Consider the following 20,427-nt stretch of genomic DNA (forward strand, 5'->3'; position numbering starts at 1 on the left):
TGCTTCAGAAAGTTTTCCAATGTCCCACTTGTAACCCCATCCCCACCCTTGCCTTCTCACATCCCTTAAGATGTTGGTTACCAAGTGAATTTTTATGGTTTGGTCTACCTCTCCCAGTTTATGTGAGTCTCCTGAGGGGAAAGGATTTGGTCTTTTACATCTTTGTAGCCTCATGAAAGTAACAATCTCTGACATGCAGTTGGCTCTAAATAACTGTTAGCTGAAAGGATGAAGTAGGTGCCTATTAGTATGTGGGGGACAGTGGGAAGCAATCCGTGAAAGGGAGGAAAGCTGGCAGAACTGATCAACTCCAGGATAAGGCCTTAAATGATGTCAAAGATGGCTCACCTAAGGAAACAATAATCTTATCCCCTTTGCTCAAAACTTCCTTGCTTTAAAAGTTGGATAAGCATTTAGAGGCCACATACATGTTCTGAATATAATCTGCCTATTAAGTTGGTATGTTTTTTCAGAAGAAAAAAAATTTTGAACTTCATATTTTATCCAGTATTACAAAAATTAAAAAATTCCAGGGCTGGGGCTGTGGCTCAGCGGTAGAGCACTCACCTAGCATGTGCGAGTCCCTGGGTTTGATCCTCAGCACCACATAAAAATCAATAAATAAAGGTTAAAAAATTATTTTAAAAAAATTTAAAAATTCCGACAGAATATCAGATTTTGAAACAAATTTCTACATCTTGGTACATGGTCTAATGTCTGACTATAAAATTATAGTATTATAACTCATTTTATTGTATATGAAACTCTAGTATAAATTCTAGAAAATTCAAGAAAAATGCATTTGAAAATTTATTTTCCAAAAGCTCAAAATCCACTTTGATGCTCTTTTATGCATAAAAGGTTATAAAATCAAATTAATAAATAAAATCATATTTTCCTATTCACATCTTTAAGAAAAGTATCACTATATTTTAATAAACATGTTGAGCAGAGCTTTTGGCCTAGTTTAATTGCTGAGGACAGTGAATCTGATATTTAATGCTCATTTATTTAAATTGCTGCCACTCTTGTTAGGGTAGTCCTGTTGTGCTAAAACATTACCAGAGTGTCTCTTAAATCAGCTAATCATATTCTAGGAGCCAGGCCATCACACTGAGGGTGACTTGGTATACACATTAGAGGTGGGTGGCTAATATATCTCATTTATCACTTTGTTATTCTCCTATTCTCCTAAACAGTGTAGAAATGAATGGTTTAAAAAGTGACTTTAGGGACTCGGGTTATAGCTCAGTGGTAGAGTGCTTGCCTAGTATGTGTGAGGCCCTGGGTCCGATCCTCAGCACCACATAAAGATAATAAGTAAAATAAAGGCACTGTATAAATCTACAACTGAAAAAAAATAAAGTGATTTTAGAAGTTTTTTAAAAGGAAACAATTCTTTCCTCCACACTTATTCAGCATAGCCCAATATGGCTTAGCAGCCACATTTGAAATAGTAACTTTTGCTATTTTACTTTGTTCCTTAACTTAAAAAGTAAACAGAAAGGCAAACCCCCTGAAACTGAAGTCATTTTCACAGAATACCATTCAAAGTTTCATTCTTTATATTTACCCTCAGCATTGATCTGAGGTTCAAACCGCTCCATCGTGACAGCTGACAAATCCTCAGGTTCAAGACTCCAAACGCCAACTCCTTCTGCAGCCCCTGCTGCCATTGCAGCACCGAGTGCAGTTGTTTCAGGCATGGAGGGCTTCACTGAGGGGCGAAAGATACATCAACAGTTTTGCAGTTATATATGCCTAAGTTCTTCTGAAGGAACCATTACTCCTGGAGTTAAAGGAATGAAGACTTACTAACCTACTGGAATATACAGGATGTCCGCTTGCAGCTGCATAAGAATTTTGTTGCTGGTCATTCCTCCATCTACCTGCAAATGGCTGAGTGGAATTCCACAGTCGCGATTCATGGCATCCAAAATCTTAAATAAACCAATGCAATTAACATTATGAAACTACTTCATAGTATCATCTATGAAAATAGCAATCCTCCACTCAAAAACCCTAAGGAACTTTCCGAAACCTACAATATGAAATTGAGATATCTTATATTCATTTTCCAAGCCCTCCTTGATCTGGTCACAGTCAATCTTTTCTCTCATTTTATCTCTGCACTATGATATTCAGCAAGCCATATGATTCTGTTCTGCACCCTGGTTTCCTGGCTTGATAAGTCTATGTCTGTGTTGTCTCCTCTGTTTACTATGTAGCACTCAGACTCCCTGAAATTATAAAATGCCTAGTAATAAAAGCTGGGAAACGGGGGGAAACATTTATATTTGTTTATACTAGTTCTGTTTTTTTTATTAAGTATACTTTTGGCATTTAACAAATTTCAGGCATTAATATATCATTTTAAAATTCATAATAGAGGATAATTTACAAGAAAACAGGCCAATATTTATTACCTCTCGGGTTTGAAAACAAACAGCTTCTAGTGCAGCAAAAGCAATATGGCATTTATTGGTGAATTGAGTAAGTCCACAGATTATCCTAAAAATACACAAAACATTTTCAGATTAAAGTGTTATGAATAAGTCATCCATTTGAAATGTCCCAAATATGCAAAGAGTGAATTTGGTGAACAGAAACATTCAGAAAAAGAAAATTCAATATAATCATAAAATAACTTGGAAAGTCTTTATAGTACACAATCCTGCATTCACATATGGAAAAGTTCATGAGCCATCTAAATAGATGACAGTAAGGCAAAATCAAATCTATATTCATTTAGATGATGGCCATTTGCTATACAACTTGTAGATGCCATGAAGAAAAAGGATAACAGTATTATCATGAATATGAATATAGCAGAAGCTATAGTAAACTGATTTATAACTTTTTGTAGTTTAAGGTTCTGAAGTTAGAGTCTCCAAACAGGAAAGGTTTTCTTAACATTTTAAAATCATGAAAATAGGAAACCAGGGCTGGGGATGTGGCTCAAGCGTAGCGTGCTCGCCTGGCATGCGTGCGGCCCGGGTTCGATCCTCAGCACCACATACAAACAAAGATGTTGTGTCCGCCGAAAACTAAAAAAAATAAATAAAAATTCTCTCTCTCTCTTAAAAAAATTAATTTAAAAGAAAATAGGAAACTGTTAACTAATTTGTTAAAAGAAACAAAACACCAAAAAGTAGAACATATTGTCAATACTTACCTTCTTTATTTTCTAATTGATAATAGTTTTACATATTTGTGGAGTATAGTGTGGTATTTCAATATATACACACAATATGTGATGATCAAATCAGGATGCTTAGCATATATATCACCTCAAATGTTTATCATTTCTCTCCGTTGGGAACATTCAAAATCCTCTCTTCTAGTTATTTTGACATACATAGTAAATTATTGTTAACTATAGCAATACTTACCCTCTTGCACTAGGTTCCCAATAAGGTGCATATAACCCTGAAAATGCCGGAACAAAGTAGCAGCCATAAGAAGTACCTACTTCTTTAGCGAGTTTTTCTAATAGTTAAAAGAAAAAGAAAAAGATCAAAAATCACACAAATATCCTACATTTTGAATAAATATACCTATTTTCAAAATTATTTCAGGGTTTTGGTTTCCAATTCATTGGGAAAGCCAAATGTTCCTAATTATAGAAGTATGTTAGGAGCAACAAAAAGTTTTTTTTACACTGAAACCCCTCCCCCACTAAAATATAACCCAGCTCAAGAAATCAAGGAACTGGATTCATTTCCTTAAGGTATTTTAGCTCTTTTCTATTTTTTTTAAGGTTGCTGATTAAAAGATGAAGAAGTGGCCTCTTCTGTGCCTAAATATTTCTGATTGTCTATACAAGTGTCTATACAAGTGGAGAGTGAGTAGCTAAGTTCAAACTAATTACTCATCAATTGACTATAACCATATTAGTAAAGAGTTTTAATGTTCACTGTAATCTAGTGGTTAAAGCTCTTTTTTTGGGGTGGGGAGGGTGCTGGGATTGAACTCAGGAGCACTCGCCCACTAACCCGCATCCCCCACCTATTTTGTATGTGTCACAGCACACAGCTAAAGTTCTTTCTTATCAGATAAATGTAAATAGACTGCTTTACCTGCAAATTTGGGCGATCTCTGGTGTTTGATTTTACATTTGGGTAATTTTTATGCCCTCCCTTTCCATTTCCAGTTTATTAATAACTACTGCTAACTACATCAATTTGTTGTTTAAGAAACCTTCACAATATAGTTTAAGTCAAATCTATAATAGGGGCCCACCTCACTTATAGAACATCTGTGTGGCAATGCAATCTATGCAGAGATAAAATATTAGAAGTTTTCATTTTTCAGATTTTCTAACCTGTTGTTAGAACATACTCACCAATTTCTTCTGAGGACTTGATAATACCAAGATTGTCTCGTAGCCAGCGAATAACAGCTCCAGCTATAGCTACAGAACCCTGAGGGAAAAAAGAAATCCAAGACAGAATATACGTTAGCACTACAAAGCATTTTTATTGACCCTATTCTCTGTATATGGCACTAGCAAATGGATAAATTCCAAGCAATTCAACCTTGGGAATCCCATAAATATAATAAATTAGGTCTTCTAATATGAATATAGTACTTCTAATATAAATATAGTTCACTAATAAAAGTTTTTCATGGGATAGGGAAAAATGAGCCCTCCAGATACCCTTGGACCTGTCCCCTGTCGAATCTTTTAAGCAGTTTGATTCTTTTACCATTTTTATTTGTTGCTAAGCTACTGAGGCATGCTATCACCTAGAGTAAATTTCCATTTTATTCACAAAGTTATTGGGAGAGGCCGCATTAAGTTTCTTCAACCTGGGTACAATGATGCATGCCTATAATCCCAGCTATTCTGGAGGCTGAGGCAGGAGGACTGACTGGCCAGCCTGGCAATTTAGAGATCCTGTCTCAAAATAAAAGAAAATAAAATAGCTGGGCATAGTGGCACATACCTATAATCCCAGCAACTCAAGAGGCTAATATAAGAGGATCGTGAGTTCAAGGTCAGCCTCAGCAACTTAGCAAGGCACTAAGCAATTCAATGAGAACCAGTCTCTAAATAAAATATTTAAAAGGGCTGGGGATGTGACTCAGAGGTTAAGTGCCCCTGGGTTCAATCCTCAGTACCAAAATAGATAGATTGATAGATAGGCTTGGGATGTAGCTTAGTGGTAGAGTGTCACTGGGTTCATTCCCCAGTACTGTCAAAATAAGTTTCTTCAAATCCATTTTCCACATCCAACAGCATATAAAAATCAAGCAAAAAGCTGGTCATGGTGGTGGATGTAAAATCCCAGTGATTTGAGAGGCTGAGACAGGGAGCAGAAGTTCAAGGCCAGCCTAAGAAATTTAGTGAAACCCTCAGCAACTTAGCAAGGCCCTATCTCAAAATTAAAAAAAAAAAAAAATCCTAGTATGCATGAAGCCCTGAGTCCAATCCCTAGCACTGCAAAAATAATTTTTTAATTATTTTTGGACTGGGGATGTAGTTCAGTGGCAAAGCACCCTTGGGTTCAATATTTAATACCCCCCAAAGAAGTTTAACAAAGACACTAGCTCCAAAGTAATTATTCTTTAAGACCAATCAATCACCAATGGATTTGGAGGTAGGGACTGTGTCACAAGGATGAAAAATACAATTCAGAGTCAGATAAAATGAGTTTGAGTCCCATTTCTAGAACTTAACTTCTGTGTAATCTTAGACAAATTATTTAGGCTTTCTGAGCTTCTTTCCTTCCTTTTTTCTGTGCTATACTCCCAGCCTCTTTTTTGAGACAAGGTCTTGCTAAATTGCCTGTGCTGGGGCTAGGGTTGTAGCTCAGCGGTAGAGCGTTTGCCTCACACTTGTGAGTCACTGGGTTCAGTCCTCAGCACCACATAAAAATGAATAAGTAAATGAAATATCTATTATGTCCATCTACAACTAAAATATTTTTTTTAAAAAATTGCCTGTGTTGGCCTTGAATTATGATCCTTCTGTCTCAGTGTTCTGAGTTGCTAGGATTATAGGTGTGTATCTTTGCACCCAGCTCTGCACTTCATTTCTTTACATGTAAAATGACAGTGACTATCACAATATGTACTTAAACAAAATTACTGTAAGGCTCAGTATGAGAATACATGTAAAGGTTCTTAATGTAAAATTATTAACTTTGTTAATTTCTTTTTTTAATTGTTGATAGACCTTTATTTTTCTTCATATGTGGTGCTGAGAATCAAACCCCATGCCTTACATGCTAGGCAAGTACTCTATCACTGAAGCTACAACCCCAGCCCTAACTTTGTTAAAGTGTTCAATAAATATCAGCTAGGGGTGTAACCCAATGCCTACCATGTATAAGGTTCCAAGTTCAATTCCTAATATCACCAAAAATATATTTATATAACAGATATATCAGCCAAATTCCATCAACAGATGAATGGATAAAAATGTGAAACAATAACACTATGTAATATTATTTGTCCAGTAAAATGAATGAAGTACAACAATGGGGAAGCCTTGAAAACATGTAAAGTAAAAGAAACCAGGTATAAAATATCATGTACTGCATGACTCCATTTATATGAAATATCTGGCATAGGCAAAGCCATAGAGACAGAAAGATCAGTAGTTGTTTAGGGTAAAGGTTGGCAGTCATGGGGTTTCTCTTGAGGATAATGAAAAGTTTTAAAGTTGGACTGTGATGATGGTTGTAAAAATCTGTGAATATTCTAAAAACCAGTTACTTATATACTTCTAAGGAGTAAATTTTGTGGAATGTGAATTAAATCTCAATAAAACTACTATAGGGCTGGGGTTGTAGCTCAGTGGTAGAATATTTGCCTTGCACATGTGAAGCACTAGGTTCAATCCTCAGCACCACATAAAAATAAAATAAAGGTATTATGTCCATCTATAGCTAAAAAAATTAAAACTATTACAAAAAAGACATTAAGGTCAGAAAAAGTATCAGCGTGAATCAACAGGAATTTTTAAAAATATTTTGCTCTGATGATATAGATTTTCAATGTAAATTACTACCACCGAGTCACTCCAAATCAAATGTCACATGATATTAAATGTAGAAACCTGTCAGTTCAATTAACTGAATTACAAATGTCATCCCTTCTTGTTGTCATTTTTCAAGATATATACAAATCAGAGGATGAATGTACTGATAAAGTTCTTCATTCATACATTCTATGAGAAGTCACTATGTTACTACAAAGCCACAGAATGCCATAACTGTTCTATTTATACAATGGCTTTTTAACTACAAATAATTATATGTGGAGCATATTTACATAACAGTACAAAGATAATGAAGCTTTAAAACTGGGACTGGGCTGCGGTGCAACTCAGTGATAGAGTGCTTATCCATGAATAAGTGCCAGGGTTCCATCCCCAGCATGGCAAAAACAAAACACCTTCCTCCCAGTAAAAAAACAAACAAACAAAAAAAAAAAAAAAAAAAACAAGGGGGCAGGACAAAAGCAATTCAATTAAGTAGCAACCTTAAACCTTAACCTACTTCACTACTCCCAGTGAATCTTATTAGTACATTTCCCATCTTTGATATGTTTACATTTAGACACGTAGAGGGACTATTCAGGAGTACTAAGTAAAAATTTTTTTAGAGAGACTTTACCTTTGGATTTCCTTTGGAGCAGACAATTCAAAGATAGTAACTGTCAAATACTACTAGTCTGGTGTTATCCAATGAAATATAATGAGAATCATAGGTAAATTTTTACCACATTAAAAAAAACTAAACATCTGGGTGCAGCGGTATATGCCTATAATCCTAGTGACTTGAGAAGCTGAGGCAGGAGGATTGCAAGGTCAAGACAAAATTACTGAGATATTTTATTTTTTGTACTATGTCTGAAATCTGGTAAATATTTTAAATTTACAGTACATCTCAATTCAAACTAGCCACATTACCAATACCCAATAGCCAGATATGGCTAGTGGCTACCATATTGGGCAGCACAGTTCTAGACCTCATTCATAAAACAAACGTCTTTTCCCTTTCTGCTCTCAAAGGACACTATGCATAACTTGGATCTAATCAAGAAACATACATTTTCAATAGTTTAAGGCAAGTAGAGTGAATTCTGAACGAAATTCAACTATGAATTTTTTAAAGTTGCTTTGCTAGAAGTCTAGCAGGGTGATTCTATGCCTATTAGCTAGTGGAAAACTTTGGGAAACCAAGTGCTGATATACCATATTTCCATTGAAAATGGTAGAATACTATGTACTTGAGACATTTTTTAAAAAAGAGGAAGCAATATGGCTTCAGCAAAATGAAAATCAAGGTTTTGATTATCGGTTGACAAGCAGAGGGCATTACTTTGACTTAAAACAAAAGAAACAAAATACAAAGCCACTGCCAAGACTTCAGAAGAAAAGTGTTAAATTTGGTCATCAGGAGATATAGAAGTATTGTGCTGTAATCAAAGAAATAGAGTGAATATAAGAAAATAAAATATAGATTAAAAACACTGATCTGAAAGAAGTATAAAATTTTGGTATCAGGATATAATACACAGTGTGGTTTAGCTTTTACAGAAATTACTAAAAATGAGAGAAACCTCTAAATTCACACAAAAATGTAGTTTTCTGAAATCAGAGGCAGGGGATAAAATGAAAGGTATAAAATTTTGAAGCTGGACAAGAAAACAGAAACAGAAACCTAAAATGATATGATAGAATGTAACTGTCCACTTTGTTATCAATTAAGTTACCACAAAGCTAAAATATAAAAATCCAATACTTTGGTGCACTATCTACAAAAATGAAGCAGCCCTAGTTATGAGTCTTGACCCCCTGGGAAACATGCACGCAATTGTTGTACTCTAAGGAAGACACAATGGAACCGAGAGGGTATAATGAAGAATAAATTAAATGATATGAGGAATAAATTATGTAAAAATTAGACAATGTAGTCTGGAAAATGAAAGGCTATGGGAAGACTAGATTAAAAATAATCAAATAGCGGGGCTGGGACTGTGGCTCAGTGGTAGAGAGCTTGCCTAGCATGCTTGGGGCCCTGAGTTTGCTCCTCAGCACCACATAAAAATAAGTGAATGAAATAAAGGTATTGGGTCCAACTACAACTAAAAATTTTTTTAAAAAATCAAGTAGCACTGATGTAACATCATAGCAAGTGCATGAACTCTTCCTCCAAAATTCCTTGACATGAATGCCACTGTCACAACAGTATATGTACAAAGGAGAATACTTCAGAATGCGCTAGACTTGTATCTCAAAAGGCAGTTGGTGAGAGTGGAGATAATAATGTAAAATCAAGATTATCATTAAAAATTGTTTAAAACCACTCATTAGGCATGGTAAACACAATTTTGTGCATACTGCAGTACAATGTATCCTACATGTATAATTTATACTGTACTTAATTTGTATATATTAGATTACAAATGCAAAGTCTAACTCCACAGAATTTTTTTTTTTTTTTTGGTGGTACAGGAGATTTTGTCTAGGTCCTCATACATACTAGGGAAGTACTCTACAACTGAGCTAGACTCGAGCCCTTTTAAACATTTTTTGAGACACACACAGTATTGATAAGTTGCCCAGGCTGGCCTCAAATGTGTGATCCTTCTGCCTCTGCCTCCCAAGTAGCAGGGATTAAAGTTGTGTACCACCGTGTCTGGCTCTGTGGAATTTTTTTTGGAGGTACTGGAATTGAATTTGGAAGGGGGTTGGTTCTACCACTGAACTACATCTTGAGTCCCCTTTTTTCTTTTGAGACAGTGTCTCAAAGTTGTGTAGGGTGCCTTGAACTTTCAATCCTTCCGCCTCAGCTTCCTGAAGCACTGGGATTACAAGTATGTGCCACTGTGCCCAGCTTCCATAGCAACATTAACCGCAGAGAAAAGGGGATTACAGAGTTGAGCTGGGGCAACATAATTTTGAAACATAGTCCATTTCATTGATATTTCAGTAATAAGTGAGGAAACTAAAATTCAAAATGGCATTTATTGATCAGAAGATATACTTCTCAAGAAAGTACATTATGAAAGTCTATAAACAATGTTTATAAATTTTGACAATCAAACTCTTAATTTAGGTGGTCCCCATAATCCTCACTTCCTGGTGTTTATACCCTTTTGATTCCCTCTCCTTGAGTGTGGTGGGACCTTTGAGTTTCTTCTAACCAACAGTACACATCAAAGGTGATACTATGTATGCAATGATATAGGTATGATTATGATACATAAGATCATTGCTCTGTCTTGCTGGAAAACCCTTCCCTTTCTGGCTTAGAGGAAGCAGAGGCTATGTTGGGAAACCCCACGTGGCAAGGAACTCTAGGTGACCTCTAGGAGCTGAGGGTCACCTCCAGCTGAGAGCCACCAAGAAACTGAAGCTCTTAGTTCTACAACCACAAGGAATGAAATTCTGCCAATAGCTTGCCTGAGCTTGGAAGCAGATGGAGCCTCAGATAAGACCACAGCCTCAGCCGACACCTTGACTGCAGCCTCATGAGACTCTGAACAGCATAACCAGCTAAGCTGTGCCTGGACCCACGAGAACTGAGAGATGATAAATGTGTTATTTTAAGCCACTTATGTTTGTGATGACATTGTTATATAGCAATAAATGACTACTACATAGGCTTATACCTAAAATGCAAAAGTTAGCTCAAGAAGAATGAAAAGCTCTCACAAAGGAAATCTTAATACTATAATCATAAATTAAACCAAAGAATAGATGGGCAAAGACATTTAAAGAAACCAATGAGGTGATATTAAAAAATCCTCTTTGAAGGTTATATTTAAAAAGAAAAATGGCATAAAAACAGAATTTGGTGTTTAAATAATATTTACTGTCTGTCTGCCAGCCTGCTAGGATAGAGGAATGAACAATACAGACAAATACCCCGACCTCAGGAATCCTAGATCCCAAACATGGAAGTCTCATAACCTAAGTAAGTTCAAGTTCATAATTATATTGAAGCTCCCGCAACCCGCCAAAGGATTTTTGTTTTATGAAGCAATACTTAGAAAATGAAGAGGAACAAGGAAAAGGGAAAGCACGGCTTCAGGAAGATAGTGTACTATTAGCAGATGACAGAGGAAAGCAGAACCACTCAATTGCTCTATTTGCTCCAGTATCTTCCACCTCTGGGAAACATTTTCCAAACTAGAAAGGGTAGGACAAATTTAAAGTTGTAGAATAATTTAAGGATCATGTGCCCCAATTTCCTTATACAGATATAAAAATAAGAAATCAGAGATGTTAAAATGTCATGTTTAGAATCACCTGACAGGGCCTTGAGAGGAAAAAAAAAAATATGAAGAGTCCTCTTTGTGGTAAAAAAAAAAAAAAAGAAGATGCACATGTTTATATCAACAAAGATAGTGAATTTGTACTTCAAAAATCCCATTTATTCTAAACACAAAGGGAACAGAGAGAGAACTAAAGCAACACATGATGAAATACAGAATAATGTCTACATGGATGGAAGAGAAAATGTTCTACTGAGTAGGACTGAAGGCAGAAGCATGATGGGTTCTGACTTATTTTTCTGGTTGTGTCATGGAGTAGGAATAATGGCCAGGAACTGGTTCCTCCAGAGGAAAGGTGTCCAAAATGCTTTGTGCAAGACAGGAAACAGAATCAGGTTCTATGCTTGAAGCCACGAGCTAGGTGGCGCTCTCCTACTTGTGCATGGATGCTGGAAAAATAAAGTAACTGTCTATTCTTGCTGACTAAGGCTATGGCTTAACAAGAAAGGAGGCTGGAACTGAAAATTCTAAACTACATGAAGAAATCTATGATAAGTAATCAGCCAACAAAACTGAACATCTGGAATAGAAATCATTTTAGTCTGACAAAGACATTAAAATAAATATGCTGAACGTATTCAAAGAGATAAATTGAGGCATGACTTCCATTAAAAACAAACATGAAATTATAATCAAAAGAAAAGAGGAATGAAACAAAATTGGATTGATCTGAAAAATAACCAAATAAAAACCATGTAAGTTAACATACTGAATTAAATTTAGAAATGTAATAGTTGGGATACATCCTAGTCTAAACGGAGATGATGAATAAATTTGTGTTCCCATAAATGGCTGATGAGAGTACAACTTACTACATCTTGTGAAATGGTTTTCAGTATCTACTCAAAGTGAAGACACATTCCATGGCACAGAAATTCTAACCCTACAGAAATGTGTACATGTACATATATAAAAATGTTCACAGCAGTATTTTTTTATAAGAGCCAATATCAAAAACTTGAATGTCATCGACACTGAATACATACTAAGTTGTAGCAATGGGAAAGAATGAAAAAAAAAACAGCTATATCTAACAACATGGATGAATCTCACAAACAAATATTGAGTAAAAGAAGCCACAGTATCTGGCTCAGACATGCATGCACGTGCTCTTTCTTGATTTCATTTACATTTTTAATATATAAACTATTAAAGTCATGCAAACTCAATTCTAGTGTTTAGGGTTGTACATCATTTTAGTGTTAGAACTATAAAGAAAAGTAAGGAAGTGATTAATGATAAAAGGCAGGGCAGGATTTATCTCAGGGAAGAGCAAGGGTGGCTTATAGGAATTCCCAGGTGTTGGCAGTGTTCTATTTCCTGACCTGAGCACAGGTTACATGATCTTCTCTTTATAACAATTTGTTAAGCTGACAGTGATGTTTAGATGAATTTTTCTGTATGTATCTTATGTTTTACAATACAAAAGAGGTTTATTGTCTGTTTTTAAAGAAAGTATTTGGAAATGGAAGATAGTTACTGAGAAACTCACCAAGGATGCAGCACAGAGAAACAAAGAGATTTTAAAAATATAAAGGGCAGTTAAGAGACATGGAGGATGGTTTGAAAGGTTCCGACATTCATCCAATAGCAATTCCAGAAGAGGATGGAGGTAATGGTAGAGGAGCAATATTTGAAGAAATAACTGCTGAGAATTTTCCAGATTTGAAGACAGACTTGGATCCAAGCACCTAACAGGATAAATAAAAATAAATCCAAACCCAGGCACATCACAGTAAAACTACAGAGCATCAATGATAAAGAGACAATATTAAAAACTCTCAGACAATAAACCAACCAGATTATCTACAAAGGAACCACATTTACAAATGACAGCAGGTCTCATTAGCATAAAAAACAGCCAGAAGGGATGTGGGAAAAACTGTTAAATCTAGGATTTTATACCTACTTCAGAGGGAAAGCAAAATAAAGATAAACCTAAAAAAAATAGGCTTACTATACTATAATCTTAATAAGTGAAATATAAAATGATGTCCCTTAGCAAGAAAAATTATGTGGATGAGGACAAAAAAGGGGCAAAATCAAAGACATGATACTAGCACAGAAATGGATACAAGTCAGTAGATATGAATTACTCGACTGTGAAGCAAATATTAGTAATTATTGTATGTTGAAGGATAATAGGAAAATGAAAACTTAAAATATTGATTGCTGGTGGAGATAGTGGGGGTAAGGTATTTGAGGTTCTCAAATTTAATCCTTGGGAGATTAAAAATATTAAACAACTATATATTAAATAATATCTTAAAAATTTCAAACTACAAACAAAAGAGAAAAAGATTACTAAACCCCCCAAAACAGATTTGCATCATGCTACTTTCAAACCAGCAGAGGGAAAATGAAGGCAGGCTTACTGACTAAAGATGGGTAGCTACAGTTTCAGTTTTTAAAGAGGGTAGAAAGTAAAATTTTAATATCTCAGACTTCCAAGCCTATTGACAACATGTCAAGTTAAAGACTTGATTATTCAATATATATTTTGTAAGCACTTTTTAAAAAAGGAATTGGTGTGAATTTATTGAGAAAAAGTTTTATCAGATTAGTATTATTTCCTATTTTTAATGTGGTTTAATTTTTTAAACGTTCTTTAATGTTCATTAATTGAAAAAATTATTGAAAATAATTTGATCAACTAAAATTAGCAAGGTAAACATATTCCTGTCTGTGTGTGTTGCTCCTGCTGAGACTGCTAAATTAGCAGACAAAGGGTGGGGGGACACATGTGAGTTTGCAATGAAAACAACACAGGACTCAGGCTGATGCCTAACATATCCAAACTTAGAAAGAAGGAGATAGTAAATGGGGTGTCCTATACAATGAAACCTTGATGTTCATTAACCTGAATTTGCATCCTGTATCTATCTGCTACTCACTGCCTGTCAAAAATTACACTGACCAAGTTACTCCAATTTCACTTCTCTATTTTTAGATTGTGTTTAAAACAATAAGGAGAGTGTACTAAGTGTGTTGTCCTGTGATCTAATGTAATGTCTCTCTCAGTCTTAAAATTCTATAAATCTAAAAATATTACATGAATTGAAAGAAAATCATGAAACATAAGCTTGTTAAGTCTCCAGATGAGACAAAAATTTAAGAGTAATAGACCAAACAATGAAAAATAATTCAGACTATACCAGAATAGGCTTAAATATCTATTGTGAAATTAAACAGAAAGAAACAAAGATCTAAAATTAGAATAATAAAAAAATCTTGTACATACAATGGAGTAGATATGGTTTGACAATGATTCATTTGAAAGTGAGGTAGGTATTTTAGCATATTTCCAGGCCAATGTATGAAGGAACTATTAGACTAAATTAATGAACTCATGGACTAGATTACCAAAAATAGTACTTATACTTTAAGAGGCAAAAATCACACTATTGAGCACAGGTCAGATTACATGTAGGATTTTATGTTCTGTTTGGGAAGACACTGACTGGCCAATCGGAATGCATTTCTTACAGGGAGCTCAGAACTAGCGAGCATCTAGAAATCATGTGATATCAGGCACTGGGGCAGTTTATCCTGGAGGAGCAAGACTCACACAAACTGATAGCTGCCTCCAAGTGTTTGAACACTTGACAAACAAACTAGGTCCACTGCAAGATGTATTAAGAAGTGTTTTTGTGTAGAAGCTAGAGCAAAATAAGGGAAAGAAAGCAGTGGGAAGGGCATTGAATATTATGAAGACAGCAAGATCAGTGGAATAGATGCAGAACCAGAGGGAGGGAGGGAGGGAGGAAGGGAAAGGGTTTTGAAAAAAATATGAAATTAATTTAACAAAATCATGTTATATAGATACATAAATGTGCCAAAGAGAATTTCATGTTTATGCATATGTAGAAAGTGCCAATCAAAAATAAATAAAGGGTTGAACAGAAGATCAGTAGCATAGAGGAGGAGAAAAGAGTGGGGACTGGAGTAAAAGAGGGGGACAAGAATTGAAATCAAATTTCTTGCATGTGTAACTTTGTCAAAATGAACCCAAATACTATGTATAATTATAATGTTATAATAAAAAAAAAAATTACAAAAGCAGTTTTGGGTGCCATCTTCAAACAAGTTGGTAAAGAGACCAAGAGAAGGCTTTCCTATTGGGTGGGAAGTTAAGATCAGGTGTCTCCTATCCCTGAGGTCTTTGCCAAGTCTAAGGAAACTAATTCTAACTGCTAATTGTCTCCTGTGCAAGGAAAAAAGAGAACATCTTACTACCATTATCATCATCATCATCATCATCATAGGTAAAACTGATCAAGTGCATATTCTATGTTGCTATTGCCATGCTAAGTACTCTCCATAGAAGGAAAAGAGAGAAAGTGGGCTCATAGGGTCTTAAGTTCTGAGGAATGTTAAGATACCTTAAATACACAGAGCAAGTATTTCAAAAATTCTTCTCTCCAAAGAAGAGACTAGAGGGAGAGATTACACTGTTTATAGGGGGTGGGGGGTGGGGAAATGTGCAGAAAACCTGGAATGAAGTAATATTCTTCATGTTCTAAGCCTAATGAACAAGAAAATATTTTAAAACTATAATTATAAGTTTGAAATTTTGACCAAATTATTATCAGACACTCTAGAAAACAGACCTTAAAAAGTTTTCGAATCAATAATATTATCAATGTTACAAGGTAGCCATTCCTAAATTATTTGTGTAGAAATGCTCATAAGAAATATATCTGATTTTACAAAAAGAATATTGCGTCTTTGACTTTATAAACAAATGTTTCTAATTTTTCTCACACGAACTTACCATATCCTATAGGATTTGGCTGATATATTCATCTAAAATTTACAAGTGTCTGAAACAAATACTTCCAATAACAAATAGGGTAAATTACCTCACTTTCTTTTCTGCGTCAAATGTTACACAAAAACCAAAAAATTTTACACAGAACTGATTTTAACGAGGATAGAGGTGAAGAAATCTGTTCTGCCTTTTTATGTGCTGGGGTTCTCTTTAAAAAAACTGTGCAATCATAAAAATAGACTTTTTCAAGTAAGGCAATCCCTTCCTTAAACTTCAAGGGTAGAAACAAAACTTACATTACAGAGTCAAATAATATTCCCAAGGTGACACAATTAATTGGTATAATAATTAAGGACACAATGTAGTGATCCCCAGCTCAGTCCCAGGTTCTTTCCACTCAATCAAAGGCAAAGGGGAAAAAAAGGAAATTTTTGAGTCCTATATATTTATATTTAGCAGAAAAGATATTAGAAAACACTGTAATTTTCATTTCATTTGAATGTTTGTCATATCATTCATATTGATTGAAAAGAACTTACTTCCAATGCATAATATACTGGTTTGTCTCTGCCAAGTTTGTAAGCCACTGTGGTCAGAAGGCCATGTTCAGAAAATACACACTATCAGAAAGAAAAATAAAACACGTCAATGTGGAGAAAATTAAAACATAGCATATTTTTAAAATCTAAACTGACATAGTTTCATAATGCTACATGCTTTAAATGTATACAATTTTTATTTATCAGTTATATCTCAATAAAAATAATATTAGAAAAATCTTAAAGTGATAGCTTCAAACTAATTTAATCAATAGGTCAATTTAAAAAATATTAGTCAAAATCATCAGTATTAACAACACTTGAGGGGCTGAGGCTGTATCTCAGTGGTAAAGTGCTTGCCTCCCATGTGTGAGGTACAGGATTCAATCCTCAGCACCACATAAAAATAAATAAAAAATACCGTGTGTTCATCTACAACTAAATAAATATTTTTAAAAAACACTTGAGTTGTGCAAAAAGTTTATTGCTTATTCCAAATTAGATTTGTATTAGAAATCTGACAAGATCACTGTCTAGATTTCAACTAACACAATTAAAAGCACACACATAGGGGCTGGGGTTGTGGCTCAGTGGTAGAGTGCTTGCCTAGCATGCAGGAGACACTTGATTCTCAACACCAAGTATAAACAAACAAATAAATAAAGGTCCATCAATAACTAATATTTTTTTAAAAAAACACACATACACATACATAGAATTCAAAGAACATAAAATGGTTCTTCCTATATAAAAATCATTCAAATGTCATGAGTTTCATCATTTTTATTGAACTCTAAGTTAAACACTGATAAAGATTAAGTAAAAACTTAAGTCTCAAAAGTCAATTAATAGCAAATTATATTCAAGCATTATTCATATGAACTTAAAGAAGACTGTCATCAATCTTTTTATTTAAAAGAAAAACCAACCTTATGGCCTGTATTACATAGTAAGAAACATCCTGTACCATACCTATAAGTGGAAGGAAGAATAAAGAGTATGACAATTTTATTTAAAACAAATGATAAAGTATTAACAATACAAATGATCTAAACTGACATTTAATTTAGTACAACATAAGTCATTATATTAAAGTTTTAGGCAAGTCCTGAAAGCTACCAAGTATCATATACCCTTTATGGTAGAATGCTTCACACATCAGTCTAGAAGAAAATTTACTTGGTATAATGGGACAAAAATGTAGCTATAGTATTTATACTTGGTCATCACCCATGGCTGTGTTTACTTTAAAAAAAAGATTAAATTACAACAAATTCTGTGTTTCGTTGCAGTGATGTTACTAAGTCATGTGGAATAAAGCATCATGACTTAACAGCCACTCACCAATGGAGTTCACCAGCTTAGCTCTATCATTAATAGTTATTTTTAATATGCATTTTTAAATTCTTTTTTAAGTAGGATACATTTTTTAGAAAGAGAGAGAGAGAGAGAGAGAGAGAGAATTTTTTTTAATGTTTATTTTTTAGTTTTCGGTGGACACAACATCTTTGTTTGTATGTGGTGCTGAGGATCGAACCCGGGCCGCATGCATGTCAGGCGAGCGCGCTACCGCTTGAGCCACATCCCCAGCCCCAGTAGGATACATTTTGACATAACCACAAAAGCATGGAATATAATTTGCTCTAATTCAGTCCCCAGAACTTACCCCTTCTCCTTTCTCCCTCCCCCTGCTTCCCTCCCTCTACCCTACTGATTTTTCTGTAATTTATATATATATTTAATGTCTTGATGTTGGGATGCACTGTGCTCTATTCAGTTTGGTCATATTCATTTCATTGTGCTTCCCTTTCAATACATTAATAAACTGAGAAATATCTCTATCTTCTGGCAGGGTAAGGAGACTAGGAGCAAAGTATGGAAAAGTGTAGCTGAAAAGCCAGGACAAGAGCAGCATAGAAAGACAAACTATTCAAGGTCTACATTTCCCATTCTTTCTGCAGGAGAGGGAATTATAACAGTGGTGGCATAATCAGAGCCAGAATGCAACACAGGTGATAGGGAAGAACGGAATTTCCTATGGCAGACTTATCAGTATAAGCTTTAGACTCTGCAACCAGTCTGGCACTTGACAGTAATGAGTAGTTTTGACTTGTGCCAGGCAGATAAGCAGTCCTAACTGATACCAGTAAGAGTCATAAAGAAACAGTTTTAAACTGAGATGGGGTAACAAGGGTAACCGATGGCTCTGCCCAAGCTTGGGATTCCCTCCCCTCAAGCCTTGCTTAATGTGCACTGAGCTACCACAGTTCTCTGCTGGTAACATTCCACAAGTGGGACAAGGGATAGTGCTCAGTCCAGGGGCTAGCAGAAGGGTCCCAACAGAATTTACTATCAGTCAACAGATTCATCAGCTGCATTTTTCTTGTGCAACAAACATGAACCAAAGGCAATTTTTTCCTAATAAACATTTAGCCCAAGGTAATTCCATCTCTTCTTACCCAGACTCTTGGCTTGCTTGATGAACAGGTGACACATTCAAGGAGCACAGCACTAATGAATACCCAATTTTGTAAAGACACTTGCCAAATAACACCAGATACAGGTAATACATTTACAGGGGGCTGGGGTTGTAGCTCAGCAGTACAGCTCTAGCATCACACATGCGAGACCCTGGGTTTGAACTCAGCACCACATAAAAATAAATTAATTAATTAAATAAAGGTATTGTGTCCAACTACAACTAAAAATAAATAAATACATACATTTACAAGTGAAAACACATAATAGCTGTACCTTTTTCTTGCCAAATTGCTTAAAAGGCTATATTGTATATTCCACGTTAATCTCTTAATAAAAATAAAATTTAGGGCTGGGGATATATAGCTCAGTTGGTAGAGTGCATGCCTCGCATGCAAAGGTCCTGTGTTCAATCTCCAGCACCACAAAAAATAAATAAAATAAAATAAAATTTAGTTATCATTTCATGGTGTTTTTTCTTTTTTGGGGAGGTGGTACTGGTACTGAGATTTGAACTCAGAGATGCTCTACTAGTGAGCTACAACCCACACTCCTTCAAAAATAATCTTATTTTGAAATAGGGTCTTGCTAAACTGCCCAGTCTGTCCTCAAACTTGTGATCCTCCTGCCTCAGTGGCTTGAGGCTAGAATTACAAGCATGTGTCATTCGTTTCACGGTTTTTTTTTGTGGGGGGGACACTCGGGATTGAACTCAGGGGCACTTGACCACTGAGCCACATCCCAGTCCTATTTTGTATTTTATTTAAATGAGACAGGGTCTCACTGAGTTGCTTAGTGCCTCACTGTCACTGAGGCTAGCTTTGAGCTAGCAATCCTCCTGCCTTTGCCTCCCAGGGGCTGGGATTACAGGTATGCACCATGATGCCTAGCTAATTCCATTCTTTTTAAGGGAAAAGCAGGTACCAATTTAGTGTCCGGCTAAACACCCTATCTTAACATTTTTTTTTTCAGTTAACACTCTTTGTTTGTTTCTTTCTTTATTGGGTGGGGTTACTGGGGATTGAACCCAGGGTGCTTAACTATTAAGCGATATCCCCAGCCCTTTTTTATTTTGGGACAACGTCTTGCTAAATTGGTGAGGGCCTTGATAAATTGCTATGGCTGGCTTTGAACTTTCAATCCTCCTGCTTCAGGCTCCTGAGCCACTGGGATTACAGGCATACACGACCATACCTGGTGGCTTAAACACTCTTTATACTGAATGGTTGTGTATAAGTGTTGAAGTGAATTCTTCAATTAATATACTTAGTAATTATAAGTTTTATCAATGTATGAAGAGATTTTTTTGGTACCTTTAGACTGTAGCTTTCAAAGCAGTACACG

At 35.3% G+C, this 20,427-nt stretch overlaps 1 protein-coding gene across 12 annotated transcripts in view; it reads right to left on the bottom strand.

Moving 5' to 3' along the window:
- Gk (glycerol kinase) overlaps window positions 1–20,427 on the bottom strand; it is a 164,470-nt gene that overhangs the window by 92,247 nt on the left and 51,796 nt on the right. For all 12 annotated transcript variants that reach the window (XM_058572899.1, XM_058572898.1, XM_058572904.1 and 9 more), the window contains 7 exons: window positions 17,535–17,577; window positions 16,606–16,686; window positions 4,346–4,424; window positions 3,393–3,489; window positions 2,427–2,511; window positions 1,820–1,940; window positions 1,574–1,717 (listed from right to left, as the gene is read on the bottom strand). In XM_058572899.1, coding sequence (XP_058428882.1) covers window positions 1,574–1,717; window positions 1,820–1,940; window positions 2,427–2,511; window positions 3,393–3,489; window positions 4,346–4,424; window positions 16,606–16,686; window positions 17,535–17,577 — 650 coding nt within the window. The remainder of the gene's footprint in view (window positions 1–1,573; window positions 1,718–1,819; window positions 1,941–2,426; window positions 2,512–3,392; window positions 3,490–4,345; window positions 4,425–16,605; window positions 16,687–17,534; window positions 17,578–20,427) is intronic.

Source organism: Marmota monax, unplaced genomic scaffold (genome assembly GCF_021218885.2).
Source record: "Marmota monax isolate L192 unplaced genomic scaffold, Marmota_monax_Labrador192_F-V1.1 WCK01_AAM20220418_F8-fsc00075, whole genome shotgun sequence".
In the NCBI taxonomy this organism is placed as follows: domain Eukaryota; kingdom Metazoa; phylum Chordata; class Mammalia; order Rodentia; family Sciuridae; genus Marmota; species Marmota monax.